This window comes from Mustela nivalis, assembly GCF_964662115.1.
Source record: "Mustela nivalis genome assembly, chromosome: 3".
Lineage (NCBI taxonomy): Eukaryota > Metazoa > Chordata > Mammalia > Carnivora > Mustelidae > Mustela > Mustela nivalis.
The window spans coordinates 66,884,544-66,903,016 of NC_139022.1; the positions used below are offsets into that span (position 1 = coordinate 66,884,544).

The 18,473-nt window shown below is 39.2% G+C and overlaps 1 protein-coding gene across 1 annotated transcript in view; it reads right to left on the bottom strand.

Moving 5' to 3' along the window:
* The window catches only part of ADGRV1 (adhesion G protein-coupled receptor V1), a 545,909-nt gene that overhangs the window by 58,745 nt on the left and 468,691 nt on the right, over window positions 1-18,473 (bottom strand). Inside the window, exon 88 of the mRNA XM_082725840.1 lies at window positions 4,728-4,849. Within this exon, the coding sequence (XP_082581966.1) occupies window positions 4,728-4,849 (122 nt within the window). The remainder of the gene's footprint in view (window positions 1-4,727; window positions 4,850-18,473) is intronic.

The following is an 18,473-nucleotide window of genomic DNA, read 5'->3' on the forward strand; positions in this document are numbered from 1 at the left end:
AAAAAGATTCTCTTTTAAAAGCTGCGTCAAAAATAAATATGTGAAAATTCACATATTTATTCACATATTATAAAAATATCTTTTATCTATTAGTCTTTGAGCATCTATCATACATTAATAGTCTGGATAAAAAATGAGGCAGTAATCTCCTCTGGGCAAAATATAGTAGCCAAGCACAAGATATATACTTTGGTGGCTGCAGTTGTTGACAAAAGCCAGTTAAAAAACATACAAAGGCCAGTGCAAAAAAAAAAAAAAAAAAAAAAAAAAAAAAAAGAAAGAAAAAAGAAAAAGAAAATAATAATCATTAAGGCTTCATGGGATATACTTGGAAGATCTTACTACTATATAGTCACATTCCATGAAAATGCCCAAGTTGAAGACATGAAGCAGTTTATAAACCAAATGAAACCTAATAAATACTAGTGAAATCATATTTTTAATTGTTTCTTAACAGACATTCCTTTTAGGAATGATTCACTGAGCACTGGTACCAGGAATATACTCATTGCTCCAATAGTGCCACAAAGATGGAATAAAGCTCATTATATGTGGATTTGAAACGTTTTTCATTTTTATACTTAGCTTTAAGTTCCTCTAAGAAATAGATCATACTGGTTTTTTTTACATCTCCCCATTAAATATCATTTAATGCTCAACAGTTCTCTGTTTCTTAAGGTTTTATTCATCAGAGTGAGAGCACAAGCAGGGGGAGCGGCAGGCAGAGGGAGAAGGAGGCTCCCACTGAGCAGGGAGCCTGATGTGGGACCCGATCCCAGGACTCTGGGATCATGACCTGACTGAAGCAGACGTTTAACCGACTGAGCCACCCAGGCATACTGCAACAGTTCTCTTTTACTAAAGAGCTCAACAGACTTTTTTTGTGTGTAGGTGGATGGATAATTTACACTGGCTACCATTTCTACCTTAAGGTTTACATTTCTATAATTACTGCTGAGTGGTTCAGTCACTGGTTTCAGGTGTCTAACCTCCACTGAAGCCCATGGTTTCCTCTATAAGCAGTCTGTCTCATGACCATCTTCCAACCCACCATACATTGCTATTTACTTTCTGCCTAGAAGCTGCTCCATACTTTTTACTGTTTTTAGCTCGAGCTTTCAACCCATTTTTCTCAGCAAATGTCCTTGCTTCCTGACTTTCAGAGAAAAGAGATGGCATTAGATGCAAAATCCAACTTTCCACACTTCCAGATTTAAAGTGGTTTTTTTCCATGTTTATCTTTTTTTCCCCTCCTTTCCCAGCCTGAGAAATACCTCCACCCTCCATCCCTTCTGTTCTTCCTGCCCTGTCTGTGATCTGGCCCCAGCAGAGTCTTTCCCCCACTTGTCAGTTTCTCCTTCTTTGTTAGTTCTTTTCACAAGTGAAACAAAACAAATCTCCTTTGAATCAGTCAAACATCCTTCCTAAGTTATTCCTTTCTCTTTATTCTTCATTAAACTTCCTGAATAAAGGTAACTATTCCTTATATGTGAAGTTATCTACAATTGCTTTGTATTTGTTATGCCCCTTAATTAAATCATACCATAATCCTAAGTAGTTTTTATTCCCATTTCATAGATGAAGTAAGTAAAAGTAGAAAACAATTTGTATCCATGACTCAGCCGGAGTCAACCAGGTAAGATGGGCTGGTGGAGTTAGGATCATGCTTTACTACAGCACTGGTTCTCAGACTGTGGTTCCTAGACCAGCTGAATCAGCATCATCTGGGAACTTGTTACAAAAGCACACTCTTGGGTCTGCCCAGACCTCCTGGATCAGGAAGTCTGTGTTTCAGCCAGCTGTCCATGTGATTCTGATGCAAACCACAGTCAGGGAGCACTGCGCTAGACTACACTGCCCTCAGCTCTATCCTAGTTATCTTCACTACACTGGACAGATTTTGTATTGTTTTCTTTTGAAGCTTTCTTTTCTACCAGCAGCTCCAAACTATTCTAACCTGGTTCCCTTTCATTAACAATCTCTTTCACTAGCTCTCTTCCAGTACCCAGTTAACTAAAATATTGGTAGCCCTTTTCTTTTCTAAGATTTTATTTGTCAGAGAGAGTGCAAGAGAGAGAGAGAGAGACGAGAGAGAGAGAGAGAGAGAGAACACAAGCAGGGGGAGCGACAGGCAGAGGGAGAGGGAGAAGCAGGCTCCCCACTGAGCGGAGCGCGGGAATCGGGACTCTGATCCTAGGACCCAGGGTCATGACTAAAGCTAAAGGCAGATGTTTAACCTACTGAGACACCCAGGCACCCCTAAAATATTGGTAGCACTACTAATCTCTCCCACATCTTGCCAACTCACCAAACTTACTGCCTATTTCCTAATACCCTGTGCTGGATCTGATCTTCATGTTGACTAAAGGTGTGGGTTCCCAGGCATTTGCCTTGAGACAGGCATTTGTTTGTCTTTCTTTCTGATTTTATTTATTTGAGAGAGGTGGAGAGAGAGTGAGTGCGGGAGGGAAGAATCTCAAGCAGACTCTGTCCTCAACATAGAGACCCATCCCACAACCTTGAGATCCTGACCTGAGCTGAAATCAAGAGCCAACTGGGCTACCCAGGTGCCCTGAGTTGTTCTTTCATATTCTACATTCCTATATTTCATCGGTAAATCAAATTGCATTGATAGTTACCTCTATAGCCCTCAAAGCTGTCACCTACTCTCTATTCCCAGGTATGCCACTAGAGCGTTATGGGCTAGAATATGATAGTAGCCCACCCAACTGGAGATGTTCCACATTTCAATACCTTCCTCACGGTTTCCAGCTACCTTTCTAAAAAGTAGTATATAGATGTCATTCTTAACCAAAATTTAAAAAATTTAAAAACTCACAAAACATAAAAAGCAAATCAGAACGAAACAAACAAAAACTCCAACTCTGATGGCTTCCCACTGCTGAAAAGCTGAAGTTTAACATCCCATCCCAAGCATGGTAACATGGCGTGGAGCTTAACCTACCATGTCTGTGTCTGCTCCCAGGACTACCTTCCTAACTGCAAAGCTCTTCTTCTTCCCACACTCCTCCCAGTTCTTTGTTAAATCTTGGCAAAGATTTCCCATTGCACTGCCCAGGCTGATGCTGTTTCCCTGCCTGAAATACCCATCTCTAACCCTACACTCTCCACTTAGTTAATCGGCATTAAAGGTGTCACAAACTCAAGGGCAGGTGAAATGAATGAATGTAGTAGATCACGTCTTTTAAGGTCACATGCCCCATTTCAAGGGGGGCAGCATCTACTTATGACTGGAGAACTGCTGCCAAGCAGGTACTGCCATTAAAGAAAAGTCAGAAATTCAAGTTTTTATGTGAAATTTCTCAATTTTAAAGGTCTGCCACAAATATTAAATTACTTAAAACACTGTTCAGTGTACTGTTGTGGATTCACCAAATAATACATCTGCAGGCTGTCAGTGGGAACCTTGGTGCTGGCTCCCCTAGGTCTTAGGGATTCAAAGGTGACCAGACAGGGCCTCTGACCTGAATGGCTCACTTCTGGGGCTCATCTCAAAGACCAGCACAGGTGGGAATAAACAGGCCCTTCACTCAGCTCTTAACAACATTTTGTTTGCACAGCACCTGCCACAGTGTGCTCTCACTAGTGACTGTTTACTCTCTTGAATCATCACATTCTCGTGGAGCAGGCCTGTCACCTTCATCCTGGTACGGGAAGCACGAACACAGTGTGCTAGGAGCAGGCACTTGATTCTCACTATGGCTATAAAGAGATGTCTGTGTATCTACTTGTGTCGACTTGATGCCAAACTTCCAAGTTACTTTGTATTTTTGCCCTTCCTAAGTCCATATTATGATTTGATTAGGCATCCTGCTGGAAGAGAGGGTGTCACTAACTAAATCATCACCTTAAAATTAAACCGAAATTTGCTTTGAGTCTTATTTTAGTTGTATGCTATCATCCCAATGATACACATGTTTTTTCTACACATGTGTAGAACACATGTTTTTCTACATGTTTTTTCTACACATGTTCCTGGCAAGATGGTGGTCAAAAGAGGGACTTGAGTTTAGAGATATCTTTGGTAAATTCAAGAAATTATTTTGGTCCAGGACAGACCTTTTCACTTTGGAAAGTAAGGAAAATGAGTTCACTTGTTCCATTTGTTAATTTCAGGGTACAACTTTTTTCCATTTTAACAAAAGCACTAAAAAAGTCAGCTTTAATTTTTGCTCCAGTTATATAATTTCTAGTTATGCTATCCAAGCACGCTCACAAAACTAATTTAAGCTGGGCATTGCCAGACTTAGAGGATGTCAATCATTTTTCAGTGAACCAAACCACTCTCATTTCACTTGAGAGTGGACTGCTTGAACACTGGTGTCTATTTCACTCCTCAATTGATCTAACTTCTAGATACAGCCACCATCCAAATATGTGCACAGGTCCTCCATGGCTACCACCTGAAAAGTTTATAAACATCAATCCTGCTGAAAGAGAAATATTTTTCTGTAGTTACCTAGATATTCTCTAAATAAAGGAGGGTAAATATTTTATGTCTTCTCTACCTGTATAATCAGCAAGTTAGAAGCCCAGCTGTATTTCAGTTATTAAAGATTTAGCCCCCCCATCATTTTATTCTACAACTCTGCATGGTGTGTTTAAGAATTCATCTAAGAGTTGACACTTGATTCCTTGACATTGAAACTCCAGGTCTGGTGTTCGCGAGGATACATGTGCCGTCAATAATCAGATTGTAAGCTTACCTGCAGACTGTTGAAAATGACAAAGAGGACCAACATCCAGAAGTGTCTGTAAGCCATGTGCAGGCCTCCCCAAAGCCATGTCACAGAAATCAGGCCAAAGAGATATAAAACCAGTGGAATTTCTAGAAATTAAAAAATATATATATTTTTTGAGCTTTGGTATACTGCATAGTCACACATACACACAAACACACAGATTCATATTGGCTCTCTTCTTGTGATACTTCTTCTTGTGTATGCCGAAGTACCCATTTTGAAAGAACAACCTTGGAAATCCCATTCTTTTGCCAGAGAGGAGAAGGCACGTTGCTGAGTCTACGTTTTTTCTGTTTTGCTGGTAAGCAAGGGGGGTGGGGGGGGGGGGAAGAATGAGAACTGTGCCTCTCCTAGACTACCACCTGCTGGACTGTTCAGGAAGCGCCATGAACAATTACAGAGATGCAATCACATTTCAACCCCAGGTAAATCCCCCTGAAGCGCTCTCCACCAGGAAAAGGCAGGCAGTGGTGTGCTCCCGAAATTAGAGTAGTTTAACTCCACTTTTTAAAAATTTATTTAAAATTTTTATTTATTTACTTGACAGAGAGACAAAGATAGAGAGCGAGCACAAGCAGGCAGAGCGGCAGGCCCAGGGAGAGGGAAAAGCAGGCTCTTTGCTGGCAGAGAGTATGAGGCAGGACTCAAAGCCAGGACCTGGGGATCAGGACCTGAACGGAAGGCAGACACTTAACTGACTGAGCCACCCAGGTGCTCCTAACCCGACATTTTAAAACAGAAATGATACAAATACTAGTTTGTGTATCATGGCAAAGAATATACTCATCTCTCTCTCTCTCTCTCTCTCTCTCTCTCTCCTTTTAACAGAAAAGACACCAAACTTTATAGCTAACATTAGAGCAAAGATGAAGTGATGGGTTTGCTATCACCAACACTGAGTTTAGTCTACCCATTGTTTCTCATGCCATTTATATCAGTAGTTTTCAGGACAGATTTCTTCAGGGCCAAGGACTTCATTACCCTTGTCTTTTGTCATTGACATGTGCGTTATAGAATAATAACCTTAAAAAGGGGATTTTAACATTGAAATCACAAGCAATATAAGATTTGGAAAGTGAATCAGATCATAGTAGCTACAAATAAGCACATTTCAAGCTGTTGAAAGACAAAAGGATGGACCACACTGACAACTCTTAGGAGAGACCTCAAGGTCCATATACACCCACCATTACCACTTACTGCCTGGAATCTACATGTCCTCTGGAAATCAGAAGAATCAAATAACCCAACCTTAGCAATTTAAAGCTTTTATTTTGAAACATTCTCGACCTTTTAGAAGAGCCGCCAGTACAGTTTGACCACACAGGTTTGTTTTCTTACTGAACCACTTTAAAGTTGCCAACTAAATCCTGCATCACTCTCCAAATACTCCATGTTTTAATATATTTTTTAAAGTAACATTTTAAAGTTTGTTATTATGATTAGTAGTAATAATCTCTACACCAAATATGTAGCTTGAACTCAGAATCCCCAGACCAAGAGTCGGACACTTAACTAACTGAGCCACCTGGGTGCCCTTCCTCTCTGAAAACATTAATGTCTATTTTCTACAAAGACATTCTCCTACATAAACACAATGGGACCACCAAACCAGGAAATTAATGCTGATCTATTACTGCCATCCTCAGATCCCACTCAAGATTTGTCCATTGTTTCCATCAGCTCCTTTGTAGCAGAAAGGTCTGGCTGACATGCTTCTACCTCTCCTTTAATCCCAAACACTACCTGGGTGTACTTGAATTTGAAGGCTGATACTTTTGAAGACTACCGGTCAGTTTTTCCTGTAGAGAGTCCTTAAATTTGAGTTCATGTGATGTTTTCCTGTGATTCAGATTATAAAGTTTGGCAGAAATCACAGAAGGAAGGTTGGGCTCTTTTTATAGCATTCCGTTGGGTAGCACAAAAATTCAATTCGTCCCATGACTTGGGCGACTCATTCAGGTCACTTGATTAAGGTAGTGGCTGCATACGTCTCCACTGTGAAGTTAGTCTGTTTTCCTTTGTGATTATTAAGTATTCATATGGGATTGCTTTGAAACTGGATAAATACCTCTTTCTTTATCGAATGTTTAATTTACTCATTTATTTATTTTTATTTTTTATTTATTTATTTTTTAATTTTTTATTTTTTATAAACATATATTTTTATCCCCAGGGGTACAAGTCTGTGAATCACCAGGTTTACACACTTCACAGCGCTCACCAAAGCACATACCCTCCCCAATGTCCATAATCCCACCCCCTTATCCGAAACCCCCTCCCCCCAGCAACCCTCAGTTTGTTTTGTGAGATTAAGAGTCACTTATGGTTTGTCTCCCTCCCAATCCCATCTTGTTTCATTGATTCTTCTCCTACCCACTTAAGCCCCCATGTTGCATCACCACTTCCTCATATCAGGGAGATCATATGATAGTTGTCTTTCTCTGCTTGACTTATTTCACTAAGCATGATACGCTCTAGTTCCATCCATGTTGTCGCAAATGGCAAGATTTCATTTCTTTTGATGGCTGCATAGTATTCCATTGTGTATATATACCACATCTTCTTGATCCATTCATCTGTTGATGGACATCTAGGTTCTTTCCATAGTTTGGCTATTGTGGACATTGCTGCTATAAACATTCGGGTGCACGTGTCCCTTTGGATTACTACGTTTGCATCTTTAGGGTAAATACCCAATAGTGCAATAGCTGGGTCATAGGGCAGCTCAAAATGTTGAAAATAGAACTGCCCTCATTTATTTATTTTTAAAACATGGACTCATATGTACTTAATGGGTTACTATCCATTATTTTCATGTTGATGTCCCAAATTATCCTAAATTTGACTAATGGAAGCCCCGGCAAGATGGTTTCTGAGCCTTTTGTTATGTCCTCACCATTCTGGAAGGACTTCCTTGATTTCAAGTCCAACAAGATGTTTCTTTCTTTCGTTCTTTCTTTTTTTTTTTTTTTTTAAGACTTTATTTTATTTATTTATTTATTTGGCAGATCACAAGTAGGCAGAGAAGCAGGCAGAGAGAGGAGGAACCAGTCTCCCCACTGAGCAGAGAGCCCGATGTGGGGCTCGATCCCAGGACCCTGAGATCGTGACCTGAGCCGAAGGCAGAGGCTTTAACCCACTGAGCCACCCAGGTGCCCCAATGGTCCAACAAGATGTTTCAAACTCCTCTTGTACCTTCCCTGATCCAGTTCTGGCTTCTTTTTGGGGAGAATGGCATTTAGAAACCAAGACTGGGTGCTAGGTATGCTCATAATTATTGGAGTGTTTCTGCCCCTAAACCTTCCCAGCAGACAGAGCTAGAGAATATATGGAGGTTCATGTATGAACGCACACACACATCTAGATCTTTACATCTAGATCACTGGATCTATCTCTATAAAATGAACATCAGCACCAGTTCACACCAATACATCTAATTTCAATCCAAAACCACAGGGTTAATCCTAATTTTCTTCCTTTTAATTTTCATAAATCTCTTATCTGTTGTATCTATTTCTTGGACACCTGGGTGGCTCAGTGGGTTAAGCCTCTGCCTTTGGCTCAGGTCATGATCTCAGGGTCCTGGGATCTAGCCCCACATTGGGCTCTCTGCTCAGCGGGGAGACTGGTTCCTCCTCTCTCTCTGCCTGCCTCTCTGCCTACTTGTGGCCTCAATCTCTCTGTCAAATAAATAAATAAATAAAATCTTAAAAAAAAAAAAAGGAATCTATTTCTCATTATTCTTAATATATTTACCTATTTGATCAACTGCCCTATTTGATTGTGACCAGTCTCTCCTGGTCACAATCACAATCCCCTCCCTTGCACATGTGGGTTTTGATACCTCATGTGGGGCTGTACCCCCCCCAATAGATGTCCCCCTTGCAATGAACGAGATTCCTGCATTCCATTCTTTAAGACCTGTCTGCAGATGGTAACTGTGAGGATGGTTTTAGGATGGGATTCTTTGGGGAGGGAAGAGAAAGGAAAAGCACTAGAAGAGAAAGGAGGAAAAGGGAATGGGGTAGGGGAGGTGGAACAGGGAAACTGAGCATTCTTTCTTTTTTGAGGAGAAAAAAGAGTTTAAGAGGACACTATGCTGCTATCTTCCCAAAATAGGTCCTTCATAAAGAATATAGAATTGTCTGAGTTATTATTATAACTTCACAGAGAAAATAAGAATAAGACACAGTCTGGGACACCTGGGAGTCTCAGGCAGTTAAATGCCTTCGTCTCAGGTCATGATCCTGGGGTCCTGGGATGGAGCCCCACGTTGGGCTCCCTGCCCTCTTCCTCTGCCTACTGCTCCCCTGCTTGTGCTTGCTCTCCCTCTCTCTGTCAAATAAATAAATAAAATCTTTTTTTTTTTTTAAAGACATAGTTTATACAGATAAATAATTCCTTTGTCATTAATGCCTTGCAGCAGAACAGGAAAGAATATATTAAGATTTATTTATATTTTATAAAAATTTATTTTTGTTTAATGAAATCATACAATTTGATGAAAGGCCAGAGGCTCATTTTTACTTATGACAAGATACCCTAATATTTAGGAAACTTCCTATGCTATGCTTATTAAATTTTTTAAAGATTAGATATCAAGTCTAGCAGTTGCATTCTTTGTTCCCACTGTGTAAGTACAAAATTCTATTTATGGCTCTGTGCAGAGTACAAAAGGACATGCGTATTTTGCATGAACAACTAGGAACCCGATTTTCAAAATTTGGCCTGCATGTTCCTCTAAAGTGCCTAGAGCCAAACAAGTGCCGTGTGCTGACAAAGCTCAGCGGGAGAGCCAAGAGAGCATACTGGGACTGACTAGAAACACCCATGGCCTAGGTTTCTCTGGAACTCCGCAGAAAAGTGTGGTAGCTTGGCACCCCAGACCAGAAACTCTGCAAGGAAGAAAGCCAGTCATAAATAACTCAGTATACTGAACAACAGATCCCAGGCTGGTTTCCCAGCAGTACAACAATGATGAGTACACGATTTCAGATAGAAGAAACATATCCAGAGACAAATGCAGATTTTGTGGGCCTGAAGTTTATAAAACTTGCAGGGCCTACTTTAAAAAATAAGAATTGCCAAAGCAAAATTAGGTATTGAATCTTAGAGGGGATTTATGCAAGAGAGAGGCCCTAAAACTTAAACTTCATCAACTTTATGCCTAATCCACCACTGAGCAGGTACCTTTATCCTCGTTGGGGCGTAGAGTAACTACCACATGAGAAGGGCTGTTTCGGAGTGGGTGGTGGTGATGAAGGGGGAGGGGCGTGTTGTTGTTTAACAGCTACTGTGATTTCCATTCAGTACAATGAAAATTAATGCCACACTTAATGAAAATCATATCAGTTTCCTAGAGGTCAAGTCCCATGTTGGGCATGGAGCCTACTTAAAAATAAATAAATAAGAGGTGCCTGGGGGGCTCAGTAGGTTAAGCCTCTGCCTACAGCTCAGGACATGATCCCAGTGGGATGGAGCCCCACATCGGGCTCTCTGCTCAGCAGGGAGCCTGCTTCCCCCCCCCCCCCCCGCCTGCCTCTCTGCCTACTTGTGATCTCTGTCAGATAAATAAATAAAATCTTTTAATAAATAAATAAATAAATAAAATGTATCCAAATGTTTCATATTTCACAATAAAATCTTTTTAAATTTTGTCATTCACTTTTCATATTTCATGATATCCTTTTTAATGAAGCTCCTCTTTTCTTTCTCATGACTTTATCTTTTATGGCCAAATTGCCTTATGGCCTATTAATTATGCAGTGAAAATGTTTGCAGTGAAAATGCTTGCTCCGGTATATACACGATGGAATATTACTCAGCTTCAAAAAAGGAATGACATTCTGACATGTGCTGCAACATGGATGAATGTTGAAAACATTATCTTTTTTTTTTCTTAAATATTTTATTTATTTATTTGACAGACAGAAATCACAAGTAGGCAGAGAGGCAGGCAGAGAGAGAGGAGGAAGCAGGCTCCCCGTGGAACAGAGAGCCTGATGTGGGGCTCGATCCCAGGACCCCGGTATCATGACCTGAGCTGAAGGCAGAGGCTTAACCCACTGAGCCCACCCAGGCACCGCTGAAAATATTATCTTAAAATGAGCTAGACACAAAAGGACAAATACTGTATGGTTGCACTTTTATGAGGTGCCTCAAGTAGGCAAATTCATCTAGGCAGAAAGTAGAAGAGAGGTCACCAGGGCTAGGAGAAATGGGGAATAGGAAGTTTGTTTATTGGGCATAGAGTTTATGTTTGAGTTGATGAAAAACTTCTCGCAATGAACAGATGGACTGATGATTGCACAACATTGTGGATGTACTTTTTGCCACTGGATTATAAATTTGAAAATGGTTAAAATGGTAAATTTTGTGTTATGTATATTTTACTACAGTTTTTTTTTTTTTTTTAAAGGCCATGTTTAAAAAGGCAGGCTTGTGTTAAGATGAAGTTCTATGACAGAGAGGAAAAAAAATCAAATTCTCAAAGTACTTAATTTAAACACTTAAATTAGCAAAGAGTCATTAATGTGGTAGACAAAGTAGTCTGAAAAGTCTTTTAGTAAAAGAAATTACTTGGGGAAAGGAAAAAAAATCAGCAAGTGGATGTGTCATTTAGTACCGCTATCATTAAGAAAGTCTACTTCCGGGATTTTGTAGATTCCATTGAGAATACATAAAATCTTTTTATTTTTTAGTGGAAAATATGATTTCAATGAATTTAATTGCCATTTTTAAAGAAAGTATGGTGCTGTATTATTTCTTCTCTTTGTAATTGCAGCCCTGACTTTATTGCTATGCACCAGTGACAATAATAATGGCTTTATTATGGAAATCACACCTCATTTACATGAGGCTGAAATTTATTCTGTGTTTACAATCTTCTAAAGTACTTGTTTTAATTTTACCTCACTGACCTTCTGATTCTAACAATTTGGATGTGCTACTAAAACAAACTCATCAATGTAAAACAAGGAACACAGCTGTGAAATAATGCGTAGATTTAAGATATTTATGGGGCTATTTCCAACAACAGGCATGTATTATTTTTAAACGAGAAAAAAAGGTAATTGAAAAAAAGGTATCAGAAGGCCTTACTTCTAAATTATGGGCCGTTATTCTGAAATTAACAGATACCTAGAGGCAAACAAGTTTCATGAATCTGACCCATTTCTTGGTGAGAATATATAAATTGTGTGCTTAAGCTTCCTCAACAAGGGTTAACATTAACCCCACAATGCGAGTCACACACTAGTGTTCTCAGCAAATAAACCTAAAGTGACAGAGGAACACAACAGGACATAGATTCCACAGAACTGCCAAATCAGCATGAGGATACTACAGGTGGAAGAGATAACAAATCTACAAACATTTATAAATATATCTGGAGAGAGGAGACATAGGACTCAGAATAGGTTCCCTGTTCTCCAGATGGGTTTTAAGAGCTCTCAAACGTTTGTTGCAACAGGCTAGATTTTGTACATCTCTGCTCTCTGCTGTGTACCAGGTTCTTCACTTTATTTTGCCATCCTTACTAAATTTATAGTCTCCATAGTCACTTTCTTTCAAAGAGCACTTTAGGGACAACAATGTCCAAATGTGCCCCTCCATCTCTCCTGAGCTCTAGAGCTCCAGGCCTGGAGATCCCCAAAGCATCTCAGGCTCAGTCCATCCAAGGCTGAATTTAGTATCCTTCCTCTTAAACTCTCTTCCTTCTGAGTCCTATTAGCCTACTAGTACCCCCATTCCCAGAGACTGGCCCCGTGCCTCTTTGCCCCTCATATGCCACACCACATGGGGGAATGTAGGGGGACAGCATACACAGAAAGCAATCCGCACAGAGCCCGGCACCAAGCACATGTTCGATAAGCCCTACTACTATCATCTTCATTCCCATGACTGTCACGCCTTCAGTCAAGTTCAGGAAATAGTGCATGGCTCTACACAGTGCCTTCCTGTATATTTAAAGAACCCCAAAATCACGTAATAAAAAAAAGCTGAACTTTTTTTCAACCCGAATTTCTCAAACCCATTGAGCTCTAGGACCCTTCTGTTTACCTCCCATCCAAGTACTAACCAGGCCCGACCCTGCTTAGCTTCCGCGATCCGGCGCATTCAGGGTGGTATGGCCGTAGAGGACCCTTCTGTTTACCTGACGGAGCCTGAAGATTACTCTTGGAGGACAGTTGCTTTCAGACGGCAGACTGTAAATTCCACCATATCCAAACCATCACTGAAAGCTTCCTGACCAGCGTATTTAAACTGGACCTCTCAGTGTCTTCTATCCGCCCCCCTCCTCCCCCGGAGCCCTTCCTCCCTCCTCTCCTCCCCTTTGCTAGTCTAACCCATCCCACCCCGCTTAAAAATGCTGGCAATGAGTCTCCCCCAATGCATTGTGACTCACAACTGTAAATTTCTACTCTGGAAGGTAATTTAAGTAGCCCATAGGACATCTGAGACATAAAGTGGGTACAGTAAACCTCACCGATAGTGGAGGCCCACCCCCACCCCTTTCTGGCATGGATTATAGCCTGACCCTTACTGAGATATGAAAGAAGCAAGGCTAATTGGGAAGGATGTGCTCTGGTGAAAACCTGGATCTTCAGGCAAGAGAAGAGAGCTGATCAATACTGGCCTAGAGTTTATTTTCCAGGGGTAAAGAGGAGGGATGTGCACAAATTTTCAGAGGAGTCTCAAGGTCTGCTGAGAACCTAAATGGTGGAACTCCGTCAACATCTGACTTAGGGCTTTCCTGGATGCTAAAGGACAGTCCAGTGTCAGGCCTACTTCGAGTGTGATTTATTGGGAATGAAAAAAATAAAAACAGTAAAAGCCTAGAATTATGGTCTCGCTTTGCAAAAGCTATATATAATTTTCAATTTGCAGACTATAATTTTGAATCTAAGGAGAATAATCAAGTTAGATGAGACATACCCACATGGACCTTGCACAAACTGTTATTAGAGTAATTCCATTTGAACCATGTACTTCAAAGTTGCTAGATAATATCCTACTGAGGGGAGTCAAATAGGTCTGTGATACTCAAGGAAAAGGTTAAATGGTTTGTTTTCTTCTTGTGAGGAAAATGTCTCAGAACTATGGGAAGAATTATCGTTTGGGTTCACAGCCAACATAGTAATTTTTAACATACTTCATTATTATTTTACAAAATGACATTATGACAAAAGTTTTTAGGAGACCTTAAACAAGCATGAGGCCAGCCAGCTAACAACCAAGGATTGGCTTAACCTAGTTTTCTGACTACATTACCAGTTACTCAGCCGTTAAAGAGTTCAAAACACTCATCTCCAGGCATGCTCAGGCACCGAACAGCAATTTCCAACACACTTAGCTTTTATAATACTATGAAAATATACAATGCGTCTTTCAACCTGCCTACATCTATATTTTGAATCTTACTATATGGCCTCATAATTTTTGGAAATTAGGTTACTATGTATTTGGCCATGAATAGCTAGTTATGTTTTATAGATGGTTTGATAGGACATCACATGGCAGTCATTAAGATTTAACAGGCTCAAATTCAATGCTGAAGTATTGAGTCAATTCTGACACAATGTCTCATAAAAATAAATACTAAAGATGTGTTCAAGAAAATATTTTTACAGTGTGTTAAATATGTCAGTTCTAGAGCTGTTTTCTGGTAGACCCTCAACCTGGATAAATGCCAGTTGACCTCACACTTATTTCTTTTAATTCGGCTCTCTGGTTATTATATTGCAAAACTGGAACAGAAATTTAAATTTTTATTTTCTTTTTATTTCTCTTGCCATGTCATTACTCTAAAAAGTGTACTTGAGTTAATCTTTTCAATCTTCTTTGTCAATACGATTAATTGCATTTTTTCTCCCTATAGCTGTAAGATTATCAGGGCATTGTCTGGTCTTTTAAATAATGTAATATATTTCATAAAAGCTTTGGGGATATTATTCTGTTGTTAAATAGCTATGACTGTAATCTAAGAAAACTAACACCAAACCCACAGACAGAGCTGTTTTCGGGAATATACAATAATAACAGACCATAAAGTGGTATGATATCTGTGTAATACACAGGTTTGTCAGTGTTCATTTAAGCAATGGTATAGTACCCACAGGTGTGGCTGGGAGTTTTATCCATATGGAAGTAAACTAGTATCTTACTACTCATTCTTACCAAACAACCTTAGACCAAGCCCTTACATAGAAAAAAAGGGGAACTACCATGTTAAGAAAGAAAGGCAGTTCCCAGAATAAATACCATGTGTATCATTTTTGCAGAAGGAGGCTGTCCAAAAAAACAGTAATACCTATACTGACAATATTTATATATTAGTGATCAAAGTAATTTGATCAAAGTGATTTTTACCCAATGATATACCATTAAAGTGTTTGTATATTTATTTGTCTGTCAATGTCATATGTAGACCTTAAAATTTGTGAGATCTTAATTCTAGCCTTTTTTCTCTCTTTATCCTCTTTTACCTGGAATTCAAATTGCTAATGGTTACAGTGGTTCACAGGCGTCAGATATTAGTGGCAACTCTAAGTTAGACACTATCACTCTAATTAAAACTATGTTTCCACTTCTTTTCCTAAGAGTGAGATCATTGGATAAAGAAGATGTGAGGTGTGTATATATACACGCACACATACATACACACAATGGAATACTACATAGCCATAAAAAGGATGAGATCTTGCCATTTGCAACAACACAGATGGACCTAGAGGGTAGTATGCTAAGTGAAATAAGTCAGGCTGGGAAAGACATAGGATTTAATTTATATTTAGGAGTCTAAAAAACAAATCAATGAATAAACATACAAATAAAAGCAGAATTAAACCTATAAATACGAGAACTAATGGTTGCCAGAAGGGAGGGGTGTGAGGGGGTGTGCAGAATGGGTGGAGGGAAGTGGGAAGTACAGACTTCCACTTTATGGGATGAATAAAGCATGGGAATAAAAGGCACAGAATAATGTAGACAGATGCTGAATCACTATATTGTGCACCTGAAACTAACATAACATTGTGTGGAACATACTCAAATAGAAAATAAAAAAAAATTAAATTTATCTTCCTCAGGGGGGGAAAAAGAAAGAATGAAATAAAATTGGAATTTTAGGGGCGCCTGGGTGGCTCAGTGGGTTAAGCCGCTGCCTTCGGCTCAGGTCATGATCTCAGGGTCCTGGGATCGAGTCCCGCATCGGGCTCTCTGCTCAGCAGGGAGCCTGCTTCCTTCTCTCTCTCTGCCTGCCTCTCCATCTACTTGTGATTTCTCTCTGTCAAATAAATAAATAAAATCTTTAAAAAAGAATTGGAATTTTATTTAATTTTAGATACCACCGCTTGGCATTAGTAGATCAGACTAACGAGCAGCCATATAATTTTTTTAGGTCACTGGGCTTCCTAAGCCCTCAAAAGGAGACATTTTTACTATTTGATTTCACCTTTTTTTTTTTTTTACATTTTTTTATTCCATATTTATAGGCTAGACAGATCTTGCTACATTTTTTATTTGTTTCTATCCATTTTTTAAAAAACCAGGTAGAGTTTATCCTGTTAACAGTGTTTGTGAAACACATTTGTAAAAAAAAAAAAAAAATTATTTTTTTCCTTGTTGGCAAAGTAGCTTTACTATAACCACAGATTGAGTGTTTATTTGCAAAAACACCACACTTCTTAGAGATTGTATAATTAAATGAGTGTAAGAATCAAAAATTGTTCATTTCTATTACTTGTCAATTTATAACCACACCAACTGACAATATCTTTATAGAACTGTACAACAGGGCTTTAAACTGCTTTTCAACTCCTTCAGTCTTTCCTACAATCCAATTTTGACTTCTTTCTGGAGGTTAATGCATCCTAATTATAAATCACATCATTTGCTTTCCTGAATGTTACTGATAATAAATTTTATAATTTGCTTCTGTCAAATTCAATTAAAAGAAAAAGATCTGTTTTGAATATGGGCCCTTGGCAAATTACATTTTTTAAAAAAGCATGCACTGAGGTTGACTGAGTGTGATTTATTCATATAAAAAAGGCAGAACTGCAGCTCTGAGTCTGGACTCAGGAGTCAGATTACTTGAAGGCCATTTACTAGCTGTGTGACCTTGGTTAGTTACTTCACTGTTTTGAGACACATGTTCCTCCTCTGTAAAATGATCTCCTAAATAACTTTCTCTGTATCCAGTGAGGACTTAATGGTTGAAATGCAGAACACTTAGATATTGGCCATGGCTTGTTATTCAAGAATTATGTTTTAGCAAACATCAAAAATGTATGAGATATTCTGAAAAACAGCATAGAATTTCCTCAAAAAGTTGAAAACAGAGCTACCCTATGACCCAGCAATTGTACTACTGGGTATTTACCCTTAAGATATAAATGTAGTGATCTGAAGGGGCATGTGCACCCAAATGTTTATAGCAGCAATGTCCAAAATAGCCAAACTATGGAAAAAACCTAGATGTCCATCAACAGATGAATGGATAAAGAAGATGTGGTATACATATACAATGGAATACTATGCAGCCATCAAAAGAAATGAAATCTTGTCATTTGTGATGACGTGGATGGAACTAGAGGGCATTATGCTTAGTGAAATAAGTCAATCAGAGAAAGATAATTATCATATGATCTCCCTGATATGAGGAATTTAAGAGGCAACGTGGGGGGTTTGAGGGGTAGGCAAGGAAAAAAATGAAACAAGGTGGGATCAGGAGGGAGACAAATCTTAAGAGACTCTTAATGTCTCAAAACAAACTGAGGGTGGTGGAGGGAGGGTAGGGAGAGGGTGGTGGGGTTATGGACACTGGAGAGGGTATGTGCTATGGTGAGTGCTGTGAAGAGTGTAAGCATGATGATTCACAGACCTGTACCCCGAGGCTAATAATACCTTACATGTTAATAAAAAATAAAAAAATTAAAAAAGTATGAGATAAAATGTGACAGGTAAGAGGATGAATTAGATATAGATATTCTCTCAAATACTATACACACACACACACAGTATAATATAAGGTAGAAGATACATGTTAGAAGAGAGAGACAAAGTTAAATAAAAACACAGGGAAAGCTTCAGTTACCCACCTTTGATAGTTATCACCAAGGTCTTTGAAAGGGATAAGAAATTTTAGCTGGGACTTGAAGCTGAGCTCTCTTTGAACATGTAAATATTGAGATTAAGGTAGTGGATATAGTTAAAAGAGGCAAAAAAGGCAAATGCATGAATTAGGGTAAATTAGTCCTTTTGATTGGAATTAAAGGTCAGTGAATGTGCTTAATGAAAAAAAATGTTTGTAACACTGGGTCATGAGGCATCGTGTGGTCTAGGTTCAGCAAAAACAGAGTTATTTTATAGGAAATGAAAGCCACTTAAAATTTCTGTGAAAGAGGTGTGGCCTTATCTACAGCAAACTTCATCTCCTAGGAAAGAAAGAGATTGGCAGAGAAAATGCTGTTCGCAAGGGCACTGGTTAGGCAACAACCGCTGTGGTCAGAAAGGGAGATAGTGAGGGCCTGAGGTAAGGGAAGGGCAGATGAGAGGCCCCCACAAGGGAAAGAATGGAACAGACACAGAATATTTCAGACTTAGGATCTACAGTTACACCCCTCAGTTAGAAAACAATGAGAAACTTTAAAAAAATTATACAAGTATTAGAATGTGATCACTGAAGACTCTAATTCAGTAAGT